This window comes from Pinus tabuliformis, chromosome 9 (assembly GCF_031772625.1).
Source record: "Pinus tabuliformis cultivar Carrire ecotype Pingquan chromosome 9, CPIR1, whole genome shotgun sequence".
In the NCBI taxonomy this organism is placed as follows: domain Eukaryota; kingdom Viridiplantae; phylum Streptophyta; class Pinopsida; order Pinales; family Pinaceae; genus Pinus; species Pinus tabuliformis.
In genome coordinates this window covers 897447060-897471652 of record NC_142307.1, presented here as the reverse complement: position 1 = coordinate 897471652, position 24593 = coordinate 897447060, and the positions used below count along the sequence as shown (strand labels likewise).

The window sequence follows — 24593 nt, the reverse complement described above, 5'->3', positions numbered from 1 at the left end:
CCAAAGAAAAAGACAAAAAAAAAAAAAAAAAAAAGTATTGGATAATGTTTTTAAAATATTTTTTCCTCTTTCAATTTTTCCATAGAATATGAAGAAAAAAAACTATAATTGAGGGAAATGGAAATACCAAAAATTCAAAATAAAAAAAGTTAAATAAAAATGAAATAAAACTAAAAACAAAAAAATAGTTACTAATAAAAAAAGTTATTTTAAATTGAAAATATTGTAAAAAAATTATAATCCCTGAAAATAGAAATAATAAAAAAAAAAATAAAAAATAAAAACAAAAAACAAAAAAATAGTAACTAATACAAATGGAAGTTACTAAACAACTCATAATAAAACCTCAACCAATCAAGTTAGAAATAAATAAATTGAAATAATAATAAAATAACGAAAATTGAATCTCTAATATTTAACTATAAATCACTGACATAATTTCTTTTTTGTGAAAGATAAACGGTCAAACACAAAACTAAATACATTATACTATACATGCCGCAAATAAAATAATAAACTCAATGAAAATCTCACCCGTATCATTCCATTATTTATGTATCAGTGTCAATTTTCAAGGACTTGGTACAAACCAAAGTAGAGCTCAAATTAATTTCAATTCATTAAAATAACTTTACACAACAACAGGCTCTAGGTCTGATCTGTGTTGAATAATGGGGCTATACGCAAGTCATTATTCCTACGAGATATCACTCATATGCTTAGAAGTTTGATAGACTGGAAAAATTCATCAGGTTTTGGAGGCTTGTCTGACTTCACTGGTATAGATTGGAGTATGGTCTTGAGATTTGGAATTTCGGACACGGGAACCTCAACAGAGAAACTTGTCCAATTCAGCACATCGATGAACGGAAGAGCATAGTCTTTTGAAATTACGACAGGTACGCATTCACTGTATATTTCCTCCTAAATTCGTGGGCTGGCCACTTCGTATCCACTGGGGCACAGCCAATATCTGCTCTTCTTCATAAACGTAAAATATGACAAACCATTGGGGAGATATTCATGGACCTGTATATCATCATCACTCCCGTTTTTCCAATGCTTTAACAAAATGGGTCTCACAGATCCATGGTTTCCACGGAAAAGAATGCAAGCAAAGGCCTCTCTAGAGCAGATGCACCACCCAGCAAGCCAGTCATCCCACCTAGTCCCAATTTCACCTCCGGAAGTGTTACATATTTTGTGGAATTGAATCCTTCTGAAGTGTTGGCATTGCAGAAAACACGAACTCAATTATTGTACAAGAATGGATTTCCGATAGATGAATAAGGGCCGTGCATATGTCCAAAAGAAAACAAAAATATTCAATGCAATCAGAATTTGTGGTACAACTATCTCTTCATCAACATCACATAGCAAACATATGTCTTCATCAAGATCTCATAGGAACATATGTTTTTTTTTTTTTTTTATACCACATGGTGAATCGGTAACTGTCTAGCCTAATCTAGGAGAGACCCAGGATCAAACCTGGACGCTGCCACTATAACACCAAGAGCATAACCAATCACCTGCAAATCAGTTATACTAAGTTCCTATGATTTTGGCAAGAGCAGACTCAATGGGAAAGGGGAATCCGCCCCTCTAGCCGCCACCACAGCAGGCTGCTAAATGTACTCAATGAGATTTGAACTTCGGTCTGCCCGGGCATAGCCCAAGTTATGTTTTGAGGAGTTTTAAGCAAAGTTTATTAGAAATATTAAAATAAAATTTGGTTGAGTTGTAAGATATTTTTAGGATAATTCAATTTGGTTTATCTTATTTATATATTATTTTATAAATTTCTAAATAATACATTAAATATTTTGAAAATTTAATTTAATTAATGTGGATCGAATTGAATTATGTTTATCAGATTTAGGTAATTTAACTACACAATATTTTTTTCTTATCATTGATTGTTTGATAAAAATGTATGTTAAACTTAGATGTATTGATAGTTCAACAAAAATGTTTTGTTCTATGCATTCCTTTAAAATTTCCATAACGTTTCAATTTTCAGTGCATTAATGTATGCATTCATGATAGAAAGGAAATATGTCCTAAACCAAAATTCTGGTAACAGAATGTCAATCCTATCCACATCATGTAGTCTTGCACAACAAAGCCAAAAAAATGAGAAAGAAATTTAGAAGTAGAGATTGGTCCTCAGAGACTCAATCTCATTACCATCTACATATTCATAAATGTCCACCAAGCTAGCATGGAGGGCTAATGACTCCCATATAAACTATCAACATCCACATTTAACTCATGTATAATATGACAATAAGAGACATGCTTGAAGGAGCCCGCCACCACCCCAATGCCATTGATTAATGAATCGAGGCCAATGTTTGACACATCTACTTTATGGTTTTCCCAATCTATTACTAATTTCAAATACCCCATCACCTGAAACCTTGATAATCCTCTTTTTCTTGCTAATTCTAGTAAAAATCCAAAGGGAAAAGAGTTTAGCCTTTTTATTTTGTTCCTTTCCCAAAGGCATATCTTCCTCTGTTGAAATGTGTGTGACTAAAATGTAATACAAGCTAAACTCCATATCGTGGGGGGTGACCCTAGCCTACACCATTAAAGTAACCACATGGATAATCAAAATTGACTTCAACCATGATAGGGATTCTTTGTTTCAAATGTTTTGGATCCGATTGATATTCAACTAACACAGAAAATACTTTTGCAGCACATCTCAGGAAGCATGAAACAAACTTGAAAAATATTATGTCCCTGGGCTGCCATATGCACACAATTAGTAAGCACGGAAGCCCCTTGAGAATCTTCACAAACTTGTCGACTAGACACATTACTTACAGAAGCATCATACCACCTATATTTGGGCATAAATTGTTCCCATAGAATATTGCATACATGTAGAATGTAATTGCATTTTACAAATAACTGCAAGTAGGATTCCTTAGTAAAATTACACAAGGGGCATTTATTCATCCTAAACCACCCATGCTTGAGTAGAGAATATGATGTGAGGAGATTTCTGCTAAGAGCCAAGGAAGTAGTGATTTTGGATTTTAATGGAACAATCACACCACATATAATTTTCCACCACCACACCATGTTTGCATTGAAACATTCCACAAATTCAACTTTTAAGCTAAACTTATTAGTAAAGTTTCTTGTATGAAGGTTTTTGGACGTACACAGTTGGTTAGGGATTGAATCCCTAATGTAAACATGGATTCAAACCAACATATCCACATACCTATTATGTTCTACTGCTAGTTCACCCTCAAGCTCTAAAGATGCAATTGACTTCCACCCATTTAGTCCTCTTATTTGTGGGTATTGTACCTAAGCATTGACAAGATAGAAAAGGTTATGGTGACCAAGTGCTTGGATCAAAGGATCCAAGAGGGAGAAGTTGTTTCCAGATCTAAACCAAGGATCACATCCAATTTTGACTTTCCTGCCATCACCCACATGCTAAGCTACCCATTTTCATAGCAAAGGAGTTTCCCCCACTAGTTCTTTCCACACATTTAAGTAAATGTTTGAGTGTTTTGAACTTAGATAAATAATATTACATGTAAGATAGATTATTAAGACTTAAATTCATGATTTTTTTTTCAAGTTGATGAAATCTAATAACATTAGTTCAATCAAATATCTTTTCCAAATTTTCCCAAGCTTCATATTCCTTGAAAATGACAGAGTAATTAAGAAAAATGAAAACTATGAAAATGACAAAGTAATTAAGAAAAATGAAAACTATGATAAATCTACATGCTTCATAATTCGTATACAATTTTTCTTTTCAACATTGGGATATCTTTCTTGTCTCAACATAATTGAATACAATACTTAAATTCTTAGTACATATTACATATCACATTTTCATGAGAAGTGGTGGTTGGTACTAATAATCAAATTAGACTGTGTCTTATTATAACATGTAAATAATGTGGATTACAAAGATGAAATTGACCACCTAAATGAAAATATATGGAAGAAATAACTTGTTTACTTTGGAGGTCATAAATCTAAAGTAACTAGAATGAAATGGGTGTTCGTAACTAAAAGTAGTAACTTTTAAGCAAATGTATAGAAATAAATCTTATCATATTAATAGTGTTGTTATGTGGTTAAAACGGGATAAGAATAAATGATCCTAGTCAATATAGTTATTTGAAACAATTTTATTAATGCAATTTTTTTTTATGTATGTAAAGTAATTTCTCACAATAATTTAATATTGAGGAAAATATAAATCATTTAAATAATTTATTATAAAAAGGAATATAAGTCGATGAACATGTATATTAAAACATTTTGTGAAACCCAATTACAATATAACTACTACATACACACAAAAAAACACTTTTACTAAATAACACATTACATTAATTTAATTTTAACTAGTGACTGTGTGTTTAAATATGCTAACAAAAAGGTTAACTCAAAAAATATTAACCAAAATAAAAGGATGATACGAAAAAAAGCAATTATGAATATCAAGAGAAGAATATAAGAATTCTAAAATTTCATATATATTTGAAAATGGAGACGTCACAGACATTGAGTATAATGGAAAATCAATTTTTGTTTTCATAGGAGAAGCTTCAGGAAATAATAAACAACTCAATGAAGCGAGGAGATATTTAGAATTTGAAATAATAAACCAACGTCATCGAATTAATTTCACAAGTTCCGGGAAACGATGCAATTTCATGATTTTCTTGGCAGCATGAGCGCGATAAGTACAGGGATTGGATTAATATATTGGTTGTTGGGAAGGCAGAAGCGGAGCAATGCCTTTCTCAGCTGGGATGTGTTCTTAGCTAGCTAGAGATTGTTCGAAGTAGTAGTTGAGGCGTCGGAACACGGGAGAGCATCGACCAGCGAGTGGCCGACTGCTCAGCGAACCACCTTGCAGATACAACCAACCAGGTGTTAGAGTCACCTTGCAGATACAGCCAACTAGGTTTAGTGCCACCTTTTCCTGCATGACCACCTTAATAGTTTTCAGGACACGCTTTTAGTTTTCTGCATGAAGGATGGGCGTGTCCTCCTCCTGCATGCAGGCTGACACCTGGTAAGATATCCTTTGGTTTGTAACTTCATTTGGTCATCCTTTAAGAAAAGTCCTCTGCGAACGGAGTTAGGTTTCTCTTTTGGCCTCCCGGCCGTGGTACTGGGTACTCTCCGGGTCTGGGTCTCTTATGGACAGTTCCCTATTGTGGGTGATCTAGGTAACGTAGCTTTTAATTTTTTCTCTGAAAATTGAAGCTCCCTACCCTTTGAGACCGGGCTTTATTCCGCTTTCCGGTCGGATTTTTTCGGCTTCATCCCGGTTTTCGATCTCTATTGCTTCGACGCTCGGTTATGGTTTCTTTCGTCGTGCTCTCCCGGTGTTCCTAACGCTGCTTCCATAAAGGTCAGTATCTATCATCCCTCCTCCAGATCAGATGGTTTTTATTTGCAGGATGTTTCTGGTTGTTTTTGGGTATTGAAGTAATTATTTGGCAGTATTTGGTTATCTGTCTTTGGTAAAATCTAATCATGCACGGTCTGTCTTTGGAATCGTGAGGTTATGCTCAATATGGTAGCTTGATGATAGGTTTCTCAGCATAATCTCTTTTTTCATAAGCTCAAAGCTCGGTCTCTTGATGTCCTGTTTTGGAAGTGCTGGAAAATATGCTGAACTCTTTCCTTAACAAGATAAAGGCGTCTATATTCATATGTAGTCCCTGTTCTGATTTCCGAGTTAGAATAGGTCATTGGTGGTGCATTTTTTAGATCTATTGTTGTTGTATCGACTGTCAGAACTAGCCTTCTGAATAGTTTTTTCCTGCCTTGTCTGTTACTCGGCTCTCCTGGCTCTCCTGATAGATCTTTTCCGGAATTCAGAATTTCCGGCATCTTTTTCTCCGGAAAAATTTTTCAAAAATATTTTCGGTTGTCTTAAAAGCTCTCATTAAGACTTCTGAGCCCTCTGAACTATCAAGGTACAAAAATTCCTCTGCTCCTCAACATTGGAATCCTGTCATCCTCTCAGAAGTCATATCGACGGCAGGAAATATCCTTGCCTGACCCCTCACGTCATGTGAGTATTTGAATTGGGATTCGATAGCATTTACCCTCTCGTCCTTGAGATTTCCATTCTCGGGTTTCAACGCTCCTCCTTCAGATGCTCTTTTAATTCCCTTATCTAGCCTTATCCTTTGTCTCTGACAGGATCTAAGGATCGGACTCCTTTCTGTACTATTGTTTCTTAATTTCTCTCTTCAGCAGTTATTCTATCCAGGCAACTTGTTACAGAAAGGATCTACGGCTGGATTTTTTCCAGATACGAACATTGCTCTAGTATCTTCCGGCTTCTTCTGAGCTCGTTCCTCATTTAATATGATGGGTGGGTCTGACTCACCCGCCACACAAGCCCTCATTCAGGCTACTATTGAGGTTGAAAGAGCATGTGAGAAGTCTAGTAATTGTAACAGTTGGCAAGCCACGGTGGAAAATATGATGGTTAATCCTGCTTGTCACGATCAGCTTTATCAAGCCCATGTGGACCGTTCTAGAAAAGGATGGTCACATGACCATGCACAACACTTTAATAAATCTAGGAATCCAGTCAAAACAACCCCTCCTCCAAAGGCTATTTCCGTGAACAGTGTTGTCTTAACAAAGCGCATTGACAGTCTGCAAAAGTTGGCTTTGATTGGGAAATGGCAATTCCCGGAAATGGATGAAGAGGATATGAGGAAATGGTTGGCGGATAAATGGTCTCCTCTGATTGGATATACTCCTGTCATTTCTCGCTTGATGAAGGAATGGTTCTATTTTCATTTTCTTAAAGTTTCTGATTTAGAGATCATCCTCAATAGGCCATGGGTTTTCGGTAGAAGTTTTCTGTCTCTATCTCGATGGTACATGGGCTTTGATCCATTAAATAATACCCCGTCAAACTACATGATCTGGGTGAAACTCCCAAATTTGCCTCTGGAGTTGTGGTCAATTGAAACCCTTTCTGAGATTGGGAATTCCATCGGTAAGTTCATCTATGTGGATCCCTGGTGTAGAGGTGAGAAAGATAAAAGGATTGCGTGGATTTTGATAGAAAAACCATATAAAGGAGGTTATCCGGATCATATCGAGATAACCTGGGATGGTTTCAAATTCAGCCAAAGGCTTGATTTCTGGGGCATACCATTCAGATGCTCTTTGTGTCACAAAACCGGCCATCTCGTCAAAAATTGCAGTGTTCGTTTCAATCGCAGGACTAAGAAGTTTTCTTTCAAGCAGGGTAGAAAATTTGAATCTGAACGCTCCTCTGAAGATGTAAGCAATCCTAAGAATCCTTTAAATCTCCAGGATCCGGATCCCTTCAGCTCACTGCAAAATTCTCAAGATTGTCCTGATGCTCTCAACTCGCCGGCTTTTGGATGTCCCCCTATTCCTGAGCCTATCGAGGAAAAATCAGTGCCCTCCCCTCCTGCTATGAATCAAGGGGATTTTGTGGTAGGCTCTCATCCCATCCAGATTTCCTCTTCTTCTCCTTTTCCTGTTAAACCTCCTTCTGGTTTGCCGAGAGGAAAGGACCGTTTGCTTATGCCAACTCCTTTTAACTCCCCTGCTGAATCGCCTGTCAATAAATTTGATAGTGATATAGATCTCTTTCTTCATAGAAATTCTTCGGAACTTGAACCTTTAACCATCCATAAACCTTCTTTCCCTTCCTATCCATCTATCAGCCCTAATTCAGCAAAGAACATCACGGTCAGAAAGAAACAAAAGGGTGGTAGTCATCACTTTAGAGGAAGATCTATTGTTTCAGACTTTGGTGTTACAAATTTATCCCTCGTAGAAGTTCCAATTTTGGACTCCTCTGAATCTCAGCCTCTTAGAGCATATATGGCTGGAGAGTCTTCTAAATGACTTTCATGGTCTCAATGAATATCAGGGGTTTAGGCACATCCCCAAAATTTTTGGCGCTAAAAGAAATTTTCTCTTCGGTTCATCCTAAAATTATCTTTATTCAGGGAACCATGCACTCAAGTAGGGCAACTTTAGTTTTCTTTAGAAGAATGTTTCCATCTTGGTTTATGGTTGCCACTGAGGCAAATCGTCTGTCTGTAGGTTTGGCAGTCCTGTGGGATCAAGTCTGGATAAAGACTAAATCTTTCAAATGCTGCGCTAGAATCCTTATCTCGCCATCAATCAGGGGCCATGCTCTAGTTTTCAACATTCTGATGTTTACGCTCCTTACAGGAATAGACTCCCTTTCTGGGAAACGCTGTTTTCCTCAGAAATTCTTGAGATTGAATCGTTGATGATAGCAGGTGATTTAAATGTGACTTTAAGATCTGATGAGTGCTGGGGTAATTGCAGGAAAAAAGATCCTCTGGCTGACAGACTTCGAAAGGAATTTCTAAATAGGAACTTAGTGGATATCATGCCTGATAAAATGATGCCTACTTGGGATAACAGTAGGACGGGGCAAGCCTACATTGCAAAGAGGATCGATCGTTTTATCATTCATGCTAGCATCATTGCGAAATGGGGAATGCCATTTTCTCTTATTGGGAATGATTTCACCTCTGATCATAGGCCTATTTTCCTTGAATGGCGTGAAAAGGATTATAGGCTTGGTTATTCCTTCAAATTCAATAGGATCTTTTTAGAAGACCAATCCTTCAATGAAACTATATTAAAAAAATGGAAGGAACTACAGGAATCTGAAATGGCCCTTCTCATGACTTTTCGGGAAAAGATCCAAAGTCTGAGGGCCGTAGCAAAGGACTGGCAAATCTGAAAGAAAAATAAGGATAAACAGGAGCTGAAAGTCATCCAAAATGAATTGGAAATTTTTATCAACTCAGCAAACCCAGACTGCCTGACTTTTGAGCAAAAAAGTCATATTAGAAAACTGGAAAAAAAGAAACAAATGTTGCTGCTAAAGGAAGAGGCCTCATGGAGACTCAAGAGCAGAGCCATATGGCTCAAGGAAGGGGACTGGAATTCGAAGTATTTTCATAATTTTGCAAATGCCAGAAGAAGGAAAAACTCTATCTGGAAGATCAAAGATGGCAATGGAGGTTTCCTCTACTTTCAGCAAGAAATCTCTGCAGAAGAAACAAGGTTCTTTCAGAATCAATATAGAAGGCAACAGGGTAACATTAATGATATCTTTTGGGCTGTGGACTTGATGCCAGAGATGTTTGACGAGGCAGCAAATGATAACTTTTTTAAGTCGGTAACGGAAGAGGAGCTCCAAGCTGCTATCAAAGCTTTCAAAAGGGATAAAAGTCCCGGGCCAGATGGGTGGCCAATCGAATTCTTCTCACACTTCTATGACATGTTTAAAGCGGATTTGCTGAGGATGGTGGAGGCCTCCCGTATGTCAGGTAGTATTCACAGTGCTTTATCTTCCATGCTGATTGCTCTTATTCCGAAAAAGGATCGATCAGACTCTTTTCACGACTACAGACCTATTTCATTATGTAATATTTTGTTTAAAATCATTTCAAAAATTATCGCTGAAAGGATGAAGCCAGTTCTTAACTCCTTTATAACAAGGGATCAGCACGCTTTTTTAAAAGATCGGAACATATTGGATGCTGTGGCCATGACTCAGGAATGTTTTTTCTCAATGTTGTCAAAGAATATCGATGCGGCTATCCTAAAGATTGATTTGAAAAAAGCGTATGATTGCGTCGGTTGGGGCTTCTTAAGAATCTTTCTCGCAAAAATTGGGTTGAGATCTCAAGGCATCAACTGGATAATGGCATGTGTGGAAAATGTCAGATATTCAGTCATTATAAATGGAATTCCATCATCTTTTTTCCTAGGGGAGAGGGGACTTCGTCAGGGTTGTCCCCTCTCCCCTCTGCTATTAATCTTGGTAATGAACTCTCTCAGCCTACAGATCAACAAAGTTGTTTCAGAACGAAGATGTCGGCCGATCAGGATCTGCAAGGACACTTACCTATCACACAATCTCTTTGTTGACGATGTCCTCATTTTTGCCATGCTCTGCAGGGCAACCTGGTATTGCCTAAATGAAATCCTTGATAAGTTTCAGATAGCATCTGGATTAGTTATCAACAGGAACAAATCTTCGCTGTATCACAATGAGTCAAATATGGATACTGTTCAATGGATAGCTGCTCTGATTGGCATCAACCCAGTTTCGATCAAGGAAGGGTTCAAATATTTGGGTTTCAACCTGAAGGCAAAAGGTAATTCCAAACAGGATTGGCAATGGTTAATTGACCGCTTCTACAAAAAAAATTTTGGATGGGAGTCAAGATTTCTTTCTTTAGCTGGCAGATTTATTTTAGTGCAGACAGCTCTATCTCAATTGGCGATTTACTGGGCCCACCTCTATTTCCTTCCCGCTTCTATTATTAACAAAATGAGCTCATTGGCTGCCAATTTTCTATGGGGAGGTAAAGCTTTTCATAATAAGATTCATTTAGTTAAGATGGATTCTATTTCTAAGTTGAAGAAGGCGGGGGGCTGGGGTCTTTTAGATATGAGGACTTTCGGGAAAGCCCTTCTTTGTAAGTCCCTTCATAGAGGTATCTTTGGTAAGGGTCCATGGAGCAAAGTTATTAATATGAAATATTTAAAAGGTAGGAGTTTGGAGTCCTGGTATAGAAGGAAATCTTTGGGCATTAAAAAAGGGTCTGCTATCTGGTTAAGCTTCAAGAAAATTCAGCCTTTTTTCATGGAAAATTTACGATGGCAAATATTCTCAGGCTCAAGCATTCTCATTGGTTTTGACTCCATATTTAATGGTTTGGATTCCTCTTTCTCTCCTCGCTTGGTTTCCTTCCTTCATTCAAAGAGTATTTTCACATGGGACAAGCTTATTAAAACTTGGTCTCACTCATCTCCTGTATGGAAGGAAGGGGAGGACTTACTTTTGCCTCTCTCCATGCGTCCCCTTTGGCACTCTGTTTTACAGAGCCTAAACGGCTTGGGGATTCATCGTTCGGGCTCCAAGGATGCTCTGGTCTGGGCTCTTCCGTGATCTTCTCAGCCTATTCGAGTAAAGGATTTATATGCTTCAATGTCTTCAGGCCTCTCGTGTAATTCCGACCTGCTCTTTCCTCCTCAACTATGGAAGGCGGCATGCCCACTTAAAATGACTTTATTCTCGTGGCTGGTCTTCAGGAACAGGAACCTTACTTGGGAGGTCCTTCAAAAGAAAGGTTGGCTTGGTCTGGGCAAATGCACCATGTGCCAGAATGCGGCTGAGACAAATCTTCATATGTTCTTCCAATGTGCTTCATCTCTCCAGATCTGGTATGAACTTTCTTTGTCTTTTGGTTTTCCTTACCTGGTCTTTTCCTCTGTTCAGGGTGGCTTTAAATGGTGGAGCGAGCAGAGTTTATCCCGACGAACTTTGTTTATCCTTGTCTGCTGGTTCTTGTGGAAATGGAGGAATGCTAATATTTTTCAAGATTCAAGGGCGCCTCTAAACTCTATTTTGTTGCGAATTTTGGCAAGTCACGACCTAAATCGCTGATTTTGGACCTTGATTCTCAATTATGTGTCTCTTATCAGGGATTGTTGATATGTTTTGTTTTTGAAAGCGTTATAATCTTGTAAATCTTTTCAGTTTGGCCTGTAAATATGCGCTGATTGGTCTAAGACAATTCTGAAAGTTTTTGGACTGATATGATATTATATTTTGGTATTTGGTAATTAGTTATTTGGAATACCTGATACTCTTCAGTATATTTGGAAAATCTGTTTCCAACATATCTATGTATTCAGATCATTATATTCTCTTAATATAAGCTTTGATGGTTTTTTCTCTCTGAAAAAAGCTAGCTAGAGATTGTTCACGCTGGAATGCATCACTTCCTCTCTCTCGAGAAACAAATTTTTATTTGTTCAATTTTTCTTACATATACCTTCATAGTTTTATAGTTTTCACCTCCATTATAATGATTCAACTACAAATATACCAGGATTACACCTACTATACTAAATATAGATCATGCAATCTTTAACTTGATTTACCTTTTCTCCAATTAACTCACATTGAGGACAAATTCACACTACTCATTCTTACATTCCTTAACTTAACTCAACTTAGCTTTTACTTCATGCATTCTTAACTCAACTCAACTCTTTACTTCATGCATTACTTCCAACCTTTGCAAAGCCAAAAGAGAAATTCTTGACATGGAATACACCGACGAATTGTTAAACACGTGTGAAATATGTGACGTTACCTCCAACCTTTGCAAAGCCACGAGAGAAATTCTTGATATGGAATACAACGAAAAATTGGTAAACACGTGTTAAATATGTGACAAAAGAGCAGAGCGTGTACAAAAGGGTTCTGGAGAAGAGGCCAAGGACATTTGTGTTCAAACGTACGTGAATTTGTGAATTAGGAAGCCGTAGTCTAACTACTATGTTTTTATATTTTAAAATTATAGAAATTTTGGCTAGCAGAGAATTTTGTAAATTTGAATAAAAATCGTGAAACTTCGTAACTTTCAGTATTCTAAAAAATTTTCATGGTGCTTAATCGATTTTCCTATTTAAAATATGATTCAAACACTACATCTGCGAAAATTTTTAAATGATTTATACTCAAATTCCATCCACTTTCCAGCCCATTCTTCCATCTCCATAAACAACTCCGACTCCAATTAGAAAATTAGAAATGCATAAGTTTCCATCTCCATAAACAACTCCGACTCCAATTAGAAAATTAGAAATGCATAAGTTTAATAAAGCATAAGGTGAAACCTTAAAGTTTAAGCCAAATTGCGATGTTATAATTGACGATATTGTGGTGATCAGAGTAGATGACCGATGGAGAGTCTCACCCATATCCATTCCATTAATTATTTATCCGTGGTCTTTCCACGACTTGCACGAACCAAAGTAGAGCTCAGATTCATTTCAATTTTACTAAAATAACTTTACACAACAACAAGCTCTAGGCCCAACCTGTGTTGAATCGTTGGGCTCTAAGCAAATTATTCTTCCTCCGGCATATCACTCATACGCTTAGAAGATTGATGGACTGGAAATTGATCTATTTTGGAAGCACGAGTATGACTAAACTGTAATAATCACCAGCATTTAAGCCGGGACTTATTCGCTACTGACTAATAAATACAATGAAAACAGTGTTTGGCAATAAAATGTTTGCGGTGGGCACCACGGGGAAATGTGTAAAAGGGACGCAATTTTTTTATGAGCTAATCTGAATGTTTAGCCTCCTGAGCCATATGGAATGAAGAACCATGTGGAAAAAGTCATAAGGTTTTGGAGGCTGGTTTACGGTAAAATGCCTCTGAACGTGTTTGACTTTAGTTTGCATCTGGACATACCTATTTACTGGTATAGATTGGAGTATGGTTTTGAGATTTGGAATTTCGGACACGGGAACCTGAACAGAGAAACTTGTCCAATTCAGCACATCGCTGAAGGGGAGAGCATAGTCTTTTGAAATTATGACAGGAACACATTCATTGTATATTGCCTCCGAAATTCGTGGGCTGGCCACTTCGTATCCACTGGGGCACAGACAATATCTGCTCCTCTTCATAAAATCAAAATATGAAAAACCCTTGGGGAGATATTCTTGGACTTGCATATCATCATCAGTCCCGTTTCTCCAATGCTTTAACAAAATCGCTCTCACAGGTCCATGGTTTCCACCGGCAAAGAATGCAAGCAAAGGCCTCTCAAGAGCAGATGGACCACCAAGCAAGCCAGTCATCCCACTTCGACCCAATTTCACCTCCGGAAGTGTTACATCTTTTGTGGGATTGAATCCTTCTGACGTGTTGGCGTTGCATAAAACACGGACTGAATTATTGTACAGGAATGGATTTCCCATAGATGCATAAGGGCCCTGCATATGCCCAAAACAATCAGAATTTTTGTTACAACTAACTTGTCATGGATATCACATGGTAAACATATATTTATTAAAAATACTAAAATCAAATTTGGGTGAGTTGTAAGAGATTTTTATTTCATTAGAGTATTATTAGACATTTTTTTCCCGTGATTGATTGTTTGATGCATTGATACTTTAACGGAAATGTTATGCTTCGAATGCATTCCTTTAAAATTTCCAGAACATTTCCGCTCTCAAAGAATTTTTGTATGAATTCAGAATTTACAAAAATGGGATAAAAATAGGGAAAATGTGACCAAAATGATATAAGGGGATACATTACCCAGTCATGGCATGACACCATGAAATGGTCGGCGCCCAAACTTCTGTTCCAAAACGGGTATTTGTGGGCAACAACATTAATGTAATCTCCCACAAACCGCTTCAAGGGCGTGACGTCATATGTGTTGGGCACGTAAATGTAACTGACCATCATGGTTACGCTGAAGGGAAGAAAGTAAACATGGGCATCCTCCGGATTCGATGTCACGAATCGATTCCCCAGCTCAAGCTCGTGAATGAATCTGCCTTCTGTCGTATAGAGATCTACACACGCTCCGTTGTGTACCAGAGGCGGTTCCCCCTCCCCATATACGAAGATCTTGAAACGCTTTTTCATTTCCCTATAGCTCCTGATAAGATTAAATACAAATAAAATAAGCCATAGTGACAGTGACAGAAATCGAAATCCTAGTTTTAAGGTATCATTATCGGATAGTAAAATATTTTTTTTACCGCTCAAAAGCGCCGGCGCTTCGGTAGATGTCGCTGGCTGGATCATAGGAATTTCCCAGCTCCTGTTTCTGTTCGCTGTGTGAAATCGCTTTCCTTATGGCTGCCCGAGCGCGTCTCAGGCCGATTTCTACCTTCGGAATACTACGCTTCCCCTTCTTCTGCTTCCATTACATCCACACAGTAAGATTCGATTCAATTGTATTCCCATTTCTTAAAAACCGTTAAATTAAAACTGAACTATGGTACCATTATATAACATAAATTAAAAAAATATTGTAAAATTGCGCTTATGGTATTGTACATTTTTATTTTCTGATTCCTCTGAAAATTTAACAAGAATACCATTCACCAACAGCTAAATGGAAAAAGAAAAAGATTTACAGCTATTAGGATGAATCACCTTATGCACGTCAAAGCTGCTGTTGTAAGGAATTCTACCCGGAGATTCGACCGAGGGTGAGGGTGAGAGTGCTGGGGACTGGGATTCAAGATCGTGCAACTCGGCATGTAGTGATCCAGAGGAACCAGGTGAAGGTGATCCATAATTTGTATTCGTGTGCGATTGTGGCGAAATAAACGATATGAACATATTGACATGATAGGAATCAAGGAACAAAAAACCAGCTACGATTAATAGAAGAGCGAAAATTAGATTCCGCTTGAGGTCCCGCTGTCCTTCCATAATGGCCAACCTTCATAACATTTTTCCCAGCTTAAATGACACTAAACGCCTAAGCTTATTGCATTCTCTTCCTCTTTTCATACTCATTACCTCCTCTTCCTCCGGAACGTGTTTAGCGTCCAACTAACGTTGTCGGATTTTAAAATTGACTGGCCACATGATTCGTGAATATGAAGAATAGAACTAGTTGCAACACAACACAAATCATTAATGTTCACTTCATAAATCATTGAAAGAAAGTGTATGATATTTGCTAATGAACTATAAACACCAATAACACCAATACAATCTCTTGACTAGCCAGTACTAACTTAAAATTTGATAATACAATCTCTTGACCAGCAAGCACTCACTTAAAAATTAATATAACTAAGTATTCACTATGCATAATCACATTTTTTATAAATCATAATAAGGTTAGATATTAAATTATTATTATTATTATTCCAAAAATATAAAAATATAAAAATTATTATAAAAAAATTTAATGTAATTTTACAATATTCTATTACCTAGTTTAAAGTTATGAAATCACTTTGAAGTAATTTTGAATGTGTAAATATCCGGAAGAAAATTGTACTAATCATATCATTCCTATCATTATTGTTTATATAGATAGATCAGAATTTACCATATGTTCTTGAAATTAAGTCTAAAATTGATGGATCCGTTAAGAAGAAATGATGAGTTTTGCACTAGGAAAGTTCATCCTAGTTCAGTTGTGATGAGGATGTTTGACTCTTGAGTCTCCACAATGGCACTTGGAGCTAGTGTTTTAATCTATGAAGCTTCATTATACTCTTAATGCACACATAAGTGAATTAACGTTCACGCATATGTTATTGTTATCATGTATTAACCATTATGGTACCCATGGTGAAAACTTGATGAAATGTAACTTCAAATCTCAATACACAATAGATATGAATATATTTAAGTAACGAGAGGAAGATTTTGGGGAACATAACTTCAGGACTTTCAAGAGAAAACATTATTAAAATTCATTTAAAACTTTCTATTAATAATTTTTTGTATGAAGCATTATAGTAAATGAAATATTAAAAAAAAAAAATGCGAGTTGGATTTTGTAATTAACTTCAATTTAACATAATTAAAATTTAATTTTTAATTCTTTTTAAATATATTTTTATTTGTATTATAATAATATATTTATAAAAATCTTTCTTTAAAATAAAAATTATAATTTAAATCTTAAAAATCAATATTTAAATTTAATAATTTTATTTTAATTTAAAATCAAATTTTATTTTTCATTCTTAAAGGTTTTTTATTTTAATTTTGGATGAGGATATGTTGACTTTTTTATTTTTTTTAATTGATAATTTAGATTGCTTCTCAACGGAGTATGGTTAGCATATGCTTTGTTGAATGTTTATCAAGGGTTGTAGTGTAGTTTGTTAGATTGCATTCACATTTAATAAATTTAATAAATTAGATTCATGTCAAGTGGTTCTCAGCCTACCAATTTCTTAGAGATTTGAGATTATTCCAATTTTAATAAGTTCCTCCCTGATAAGCTCCTCATTATTATTTATAACATTCATTTATATATAAGAAAATTTTATTAGAAAAATGGTCCATTAATTTTAATAAATTAAAAAAAAAATTAGATTTGTGTCAAGTGGCTCTTTCACCCACCAATTTGATAGGGATTTGAGTTTATCCAATTCTAATAAGTTCCTCCATGATAAATTCCTCATTATTAATTATAACATTAGTTTATATATAAGCAAATTTTATTTAGTAAAATCGTCCATTTTACAATAAGATTTGTATTTCTCTTTTTTTCTCAAGTTAAAATTGACCCATATCCTTTTTATACATGTTAATCAAGTAAATGTATGAGAACATATAAAGACCAATTACAATTAATTTGTATTTGTGTTGTGGTCTAAGTTTTACTCTATAGAGATATTGAAAATATAATTGTGTTATATTTGTGTTGTGGTCTAAGTTTTACTTTATAGAGATATTGGAAATATAATTGTGTTATAGCGTTTAAAAAAATATGTGTTTATTAAAAACATAAGTGATTGTGTTAATCATCATTCTATAATGTTTATTTTACTATGATTATATTGTGATTTTATTTTTTTATATATACTGGTTAGGTTAAATTTTATAGATTATAAATGATGATATATCTCCTTCTTTAGCTTAGTTAATAATTAAAAGGTACCTTTGCGACGTTGTTGTGGAGTCGGTGAAATAGATAGGATGGTTGTAAAGGGTCTGAGGATCGCAAGGGAACTTTGGATTCTAAAACCCTTCCGGGTATTCTGCATGGCTTATGGCAAACCATTCGAACAGCGATATAAAATCCAAATCAAGCGACAACCTTGAAACCATGCGCGTAAAATAGTCTGCTATTAAGACTTTGTTATTTGACGATTTATTGCTCACCACTTCATGAGGTTCCCCATAGTAAATAGGAACACAATGACGCATCAACTTCAAAATGAAGTAAATTAACGATACATTGCTAACTATTATTATTATGAGTGAACGTTGACTTTATAGCATTGAGAAACACAACACGTTTTTTCCCATTATCACGGTTTCCCACTCCAAAATCTATATAAAATTATAATGTGTAAATGAACGTAGAAAGATGCATCGCTCAACTCATATGTATCGAATTCATAACATTGAGAAAGGGGACACGCTTTTATCGCTTCTCACGTTCTTTCATTTATAGAATAGTCTGAAAATAATTTGAAGTCTATGCCCTATTACGATACTTAAACTTAACTAATGTTTGCTACATGGGACTTTGTAGCATCAAGAAAGGCGACAAGCTTTCATGCCGGATCACATTCTTCCAAAAAGGTTTGAAGCCTCTTCGTGATTAAAATATTAAGTGAACTAATATTGTTAAACGACTTTAGGGCATTAAGAAACGTCATATTTTTTTATATTATGCTGAGTTTTTGGACCATGGGAATTTTGGGACCTTAGGTAATGCTAGACATTTTTACAAAATTTATAAGAAACGGTTATTGGGCCGTGGTGATATTATATAATTTAAAATTTAAAAACAAAAGATTTTTTTTTTTAATTATATAATTTATATAATAATTAAAATTAATATTCAATTAAAATATTCAAATATTAACATCAATTTAAATTTATAAATAATAAATATATAGTTTTTCCTATATATTTAATATAAACATATTTTTTTAAGTTCATTTCTCTAATATATATTTAGTCTTTTGAAATAATCTGATTTAAAATATAAAGGAACAATTTTACATATGTATTTCTAGTTATTTTTAAGAGAAAAAATAAAGCAATTGTAATATTTAAGCATTCACTGCACATACAATATACACACACAATATTTTGCAATATATATACATAAACAACAAAAGAAATACTCATGAGCATGACATCCCAGATATCACCCTTACGTCCAGGTGCCACATGCTTCTTTAACCCATCAAAAGATTGCTCCAATTTCTCAATTAAGAGTATTGGTGTCAAAGATGTCTTTGTCTTTCTTCTTGTGAAGGTTTCAACATATGCTCATGTTTTGTGGGTAGTTAAACATATTTCTTTATAGGCTTTGTATTCCGAACCTCAAGAATGCCGAAACTCCAAAAAAAACATTCTTCAAAGCTCTCGGAACTTTCCCAAATTCCCATTGTAGCTCCTAGAAAAGGTAACGTTCTGATACAGTTCCAAAGCTTCGCGGAGCGCGGGAACCATTGGAACATGTTTCCCACCTCTCGGTAGAGGTTCCGGTGTAACAAAGCCCCAGATCATGGTTGCAGTGTATCAAAGCTTTTATACAAAATCGTCCTCTTTTAGAAGTAAAAAACATAAGAGTGAAAAATAATTGAAATCTATGTATAATTCTAAGACTAATATTACTAAGTCTCAACTTCCTGGACTCTTTCATAAATGAACAAGGCCATATAACTAGCGTTCCCTCGCGCTTAGTTTAATGATTGAACTTTGAAAGATATGAAGCAACTGCCACATTTAAACAAGGGCTATATTGTAGATACTAACACTTAGTTTAAATATAGTTAAATTAGAGTAAAAATAAAACTTTCAATGGGGCTAATTGAGAAAGATATAATCATAATAATGAGCAAAGTATACGGATTTTATGTGTGCATTGAGTTTGATTGTATTAACCTTCAATTAATCATGCTTGTTAAGCTAATACTCTTGTGACCAAATCATTTTACAAAATCACAAATTTTTTCAAAGTGGAACAATCATAATGTAAAATTATGATGTTGTTAAGTTGAAACATTTTCATACTTGTATTTAATGTGGTAAAACCAAGAGTCTCACACACTCACAAAAATATCTAAGTTAGAACATCAAATGTTAGTTATAATATACTTGTAAAATCATTTTCCATATTTATTTATAATTTAATATATATAATTAAAAAAATTAATAAAACTTGAAACAATAATTTCTTAAAAGACTTAATCGATAATTGTGTTTCAACAATAATTGTTTAAATTTTTTGAATCAAATTTCAAGCAATAAAAATTAATTATACACTTATTATTTGTATAATTTACATTAATGATAATAAAACTTATTTCTATTTAAAAAATTTAAATATATATATTAAAGTAATATCGCAATATATCTAAGGAAAATTATGGAGTCTACTTATTTTTTAAACTTTTTTTTTTATGTTTTTATTATATATTTATGTAAAAGTATATGTTTTTATTATATATTTATGTAAAATTAACTAAAGATTTTTAACTTTATAATTTGTTGTACAATGATAATTAAAATTAGATTTAGATTTTGAATTACAAATATGTTGTATTTTGTTGTAGAGTTTTGTTTGTCTATCATTACATTATGGTTTTCTATCCAAAGGAAAATGTTTTCCTTACTTGAATAGGAAAAACACTAGAGCCCTCTTAGTGGTAAGATGTAAGGATAAACAATAATTAGTAGATCTTATTAAGATTTCCATGGGTGCTTTAAGAATCAAATCCTAATTGATTCTTAATTAATATACTTCAATAAAAAAATACACTAAATTGAGATGCTTTGGGAATCAGCCATAATTGAAGTAATATTCATACAATGAATTAAGGTACTTTGAGAATCAAAGTAGGTAAAATAATGCATTTAAAATGTGCATGTACCAAAGGGTACTTAGGAAATCGATCCAAGGCCATACATATATAAGGAGACCACATGTTGGGGAGGTGTATGTTAATCAGGTTGGCCTGTAAGCCACACTCAATGTTTTTGTTTAGCTTTGTTGGACCCATGTTCTAACATAGCGTGGGACTTTTGAATTCATGTGGAATCTTTTGGATTTTTTTCCTCATGGGCCACTAAATCTCTTTGGCTAATCATTGTTCATGGTTGGATTGTTAATGAAAATGGTTGTTTAAGTGAAATCTTGTTCTAGGGTCACACTATACTTGTGTCTAGGTTGGCATAGGGTTATGTGTCATATACACAGAGTTAGTAGGCCTGCAACATAAGCATACCTTGTAGTGGGGACAATCAAGGCCACTGGGGTCATACTTCCTTGTTTGAAATGATAAGGGGGCTTAAAATGCAGTCTATTATTGAGATAAAGTTTCCCAAAGTACTTTTATCTTGGTGGTTCCATATATATGGAAGAAAGAATTTTTCCATCTTATAGCTTAGCTTATGCATACTTTATAGTGGGGTTAATGTGAATGTTACTAAATCTATACTCAACCTAAATTGTGATACCTTTCTTTTTATATACTTAGTTTTAAAGGTGATGATTTTATGATTTGAAACAAAATTAAATATGTTTTTGAAAATATATTATTATTATTATTATTAAAATTTGACAATTTAGTAAATTAAAATTTAATTAATTTAAAAGTTTAATTAATTTTTGAATATTTAAATTAATATAAAATTATTAAAAATAGAAACAAAATTTTATGTAAAAAAGATATTAATCAAATTCAACGTATTTAATTTTTTTTTACTAAAATAGTTTCTTCCATTTTAAAATAATAAGTTTTCTTATGCAATATGGTGAATGCAAAAGACATCGTAAATTAATTAATTAAAATGAAGCATAAAATGAGAAGATTAAATAAAACATTGACTAAAGTATCAATTATTTTATAGATTTTCAATAAATCATGATTATTTTATAGCTTTTCTATATATCATGATAATTTAGTATATAATTTATTTTGCTAATTTAATTTAAATAAAAATTATAAAAATTAATGTAAAAGAGACTATTAAAAATTAATGTAAAAGAGATTATATATCATGATAATTTATTATATCATTTATTTTCCTAATTTAAGTTCAATAAACATTATAAAAATTAATGTAAAAGGCACTATAGTAGTGAGCCCAACATCTTAGCATAAAATGAAATATAAATTTAACATGCACTAGATATAAAAGTGAAAAGTGAACATTAATGACAAGAAAGGAATATACTACATCCTCAAATCACAATAAGTAATTAATTGTTTAGCTTCTTATAAAAACATAAGGCTAACCAAGGTTTGGACAAGTATATATTGTGAATGTAAAATTAAAACTATTTGATTATTAAATGAGAGATCTCCATAGACATATTAGGAAAGAACAACAAAGTTATTGCTAGGCAACAAACATTTACTTCAATAATGTACAAATATTTGTGTTTTCACATATATTTACCATGCCTTATTGTACAATATTTTGTTTTTACCTCTATTCTATTGATATAGAATCTGAAAAGACAATCCTTGTTTTCAGTTTGTTGAGATCACATAGAGTGCATGGAAAAGAGCATACACAAACTTGAAAGAGTAACAAATTGTGAATAAAAATAGAAAATTGATATATGAACTGCATTAAAAAAAATGTACTTATATTTTACACCTCCAAATGTAACCAAAAAAATAATAATACATTTTTATATGAAAAAATAGGTGTTTTCAATTAAAAGTAGTACTCTCGATGGAATGGAACATTTTGGTGCAACATAAATGTATAAAAATAATAGATCTCATAAATGTGCCAACACAGCATCAAAATCTACGGGAGCAACTAAAAGTAGTACTCTTGATAGAATGGAACACTTGATGGAATAGAACAATTTGGTTCAACCTAAATGTATAAAAACAATAAATCTCATAAATGTGCCAACACGTGATAAAAATATCAATCAACAATGGGAGCAACTCTTCAAAGGTGCTTTGATAATATATTCGAGAAAACAAAGTATTCCATATATCAAAAACACATTTATGTAACAATTCATAAAACCACATCAAAGATCATACCAATAGTGTTTTTATGTGGTTAAAACCTAAGGGAAAAACTCAATAATCTTAGTCAACATGGTTATTTGAGATGATATTATTAATGAAAGAGAAAATTTATACATAAAATGGATAACTCTATGTTCTGTTCTAATATTAAAAGAGATTATTGACTAATAAAATGTTAAACCATAAATCAATATTCAATAATATAATAATGATTGAATAATTCTATATGTAGAACATAGTGTGACTAAATAATTACAATGTAACTAACTCATACACAGGAATGACAATTTTACTTAACAACACATTAAGTTAATTTAATATCAACTAATTACTAAGTGTTTAAGTAGGCTAACAAAAAGATAGCTCGAAAAATATAAGTAAAAACTGATTGACCAATATAAATATTGAGAAAACAATTAAAAATATTAAAGGAACGACAATTTTACTTAAAAACACATTAAGTTAATTATGCCGATAGGCGTCTCTCCTATTGGAGTTGGGCACTTTAATCATTTTCTTAATTCATCTTTTTGATCGGATGGCCTAAATTGAAAGATGCCAGTATATTCTCGTCATTGCCACTCCATCAATGGTTGGAATTCACACTACTAACTTCCATGCATATCTAAATCACATGTTTAAACTACTTAAATTTTTGTTTTACAAAACATGATTAAAAATTTATTGTGCCTGTTGGGAACGGGATCCCCCAAGGAAAATTTTGGGGCTAAAAGCCCATGTTTTGGGTCAATTTTGTAATAAAATTGTAAAGTTTCTGCATTTTGTGGTCGCGGAGCGCAAAGGTGTCATGAGTCATAAAGGGTTGTCCGCCCTTAATTTTGTAAAGGAAAGTCGGTTGTAAAGATCTACCCATGGTCCATGGACCAAGAGATTGTATAAAAAGAGCTAAGTAAGTAAGCTCTAAGTAGTTCAAATGAGTCATAGGTTGTAAAGAGTCTTGAGTGATAAGGAGGAAAGACTAAGTTTCGGGCCATGGTGTAGGTAGAGGCTTTGCACCTGAGTGCACAGAGGCCTAGGGTAGAAGTCCACAGCTGAGTGCGCAGACCCCTGCAGCTATGTGTGCAGGGCGGATAGAGTCTGTAATCATCTGAAGATATCAATAAAGAGAAGTATTCTACAAATTCTCTGCCTTTGTTTCTTGTTAATGCATCTTGTCATTTTGTGTATGAATTTGATTTATAATAGTTATATGATGCACGAATGTATGTAATTATGTTGGGTAAATGAATGCAAACAAGGATATCTATTTATGTGGCGCTAACCATGATTATATAGTAAGATAAGTAAGATTCGTATGATAACTAGGGAATCTGTGCAATACACTGCCTTAGCAGTGCGAAAGTATTTGAACAAAAGGTTAGGGCTACGTGAAGGTCATTCGTACCCTTTCGTGGATGTATCGAAGGGAGGAATAAGGGGCTAGGTAGATAGAGCCCTAGAACTTAACAACCTACACGAAAGTAGGAATAGAAAAAATAAACTGACATCACAACCATCTTAGGGTGTAGAAAATTGGTTCCAGCATCCCCCCATATTACTTCAAGTGAGACTTTGGTCTTCACTCCGCAGGCTCATGCCGAAAGGTCTAGTAGTGTAGGGATTTGTTTGGCTTACTAACGCTGAACCTGGGTTAGGCCCCACCAAGCTAACAAATGGTTTTGTTGCCAGGACCGGATCTGCATAAGAGATGTGTGATGTCGTATCACTGGAATCCAACTAAGAAAGAGATCGTAGACTGGTTAGATAGGAAGATCCACGAATTCATGGCACAAGAGAACAGAATCTCGCGATTGACCAAGGAACAGTGGCTGGACAGGTACCTATATATAGAAATACACGAGATATCTTTTTGTTCCTTTCCAGTTGAGCTATACGAGTGGATCGCGAAGTTAGCAGATAGCCAAGGAAGGTGGAGACTTGACGGTCCTATTGTTTGGACCCTGGAATTAGTATA

At 34.2% G+C, this 24593-nt stretch overlaps 1 protein-coding gene across 1 annotated transcript; it reads right to left on the bottom strand.

Annotated features, from left to right (window-relative positions):
- Nucleotides 1-13204: 13204 nt before the first annotated feature.
- LOC149151662 (putative glycosyltransferase At5g03795) lies at nt 13205-15335 on the bottom strand. The gene is made up of 4 exons (XM_089443228.1): nt 15054-15335; nt 14654-14811; nt 14202-14550; nt 13205-13870 (listed from the first exon to the last, which is right to left on the bottom strand). The coding sequence occupies exons 1-4, from the start codon at nt 15333-15335 to the stop codon at nt 13205-13207; spliced, it is 1455 nt and encodes a 484-aa protein (XP_089299354.1).
- Between the last annotated feature and the right edge of the window lie 9258 nt (nt 15336-24593).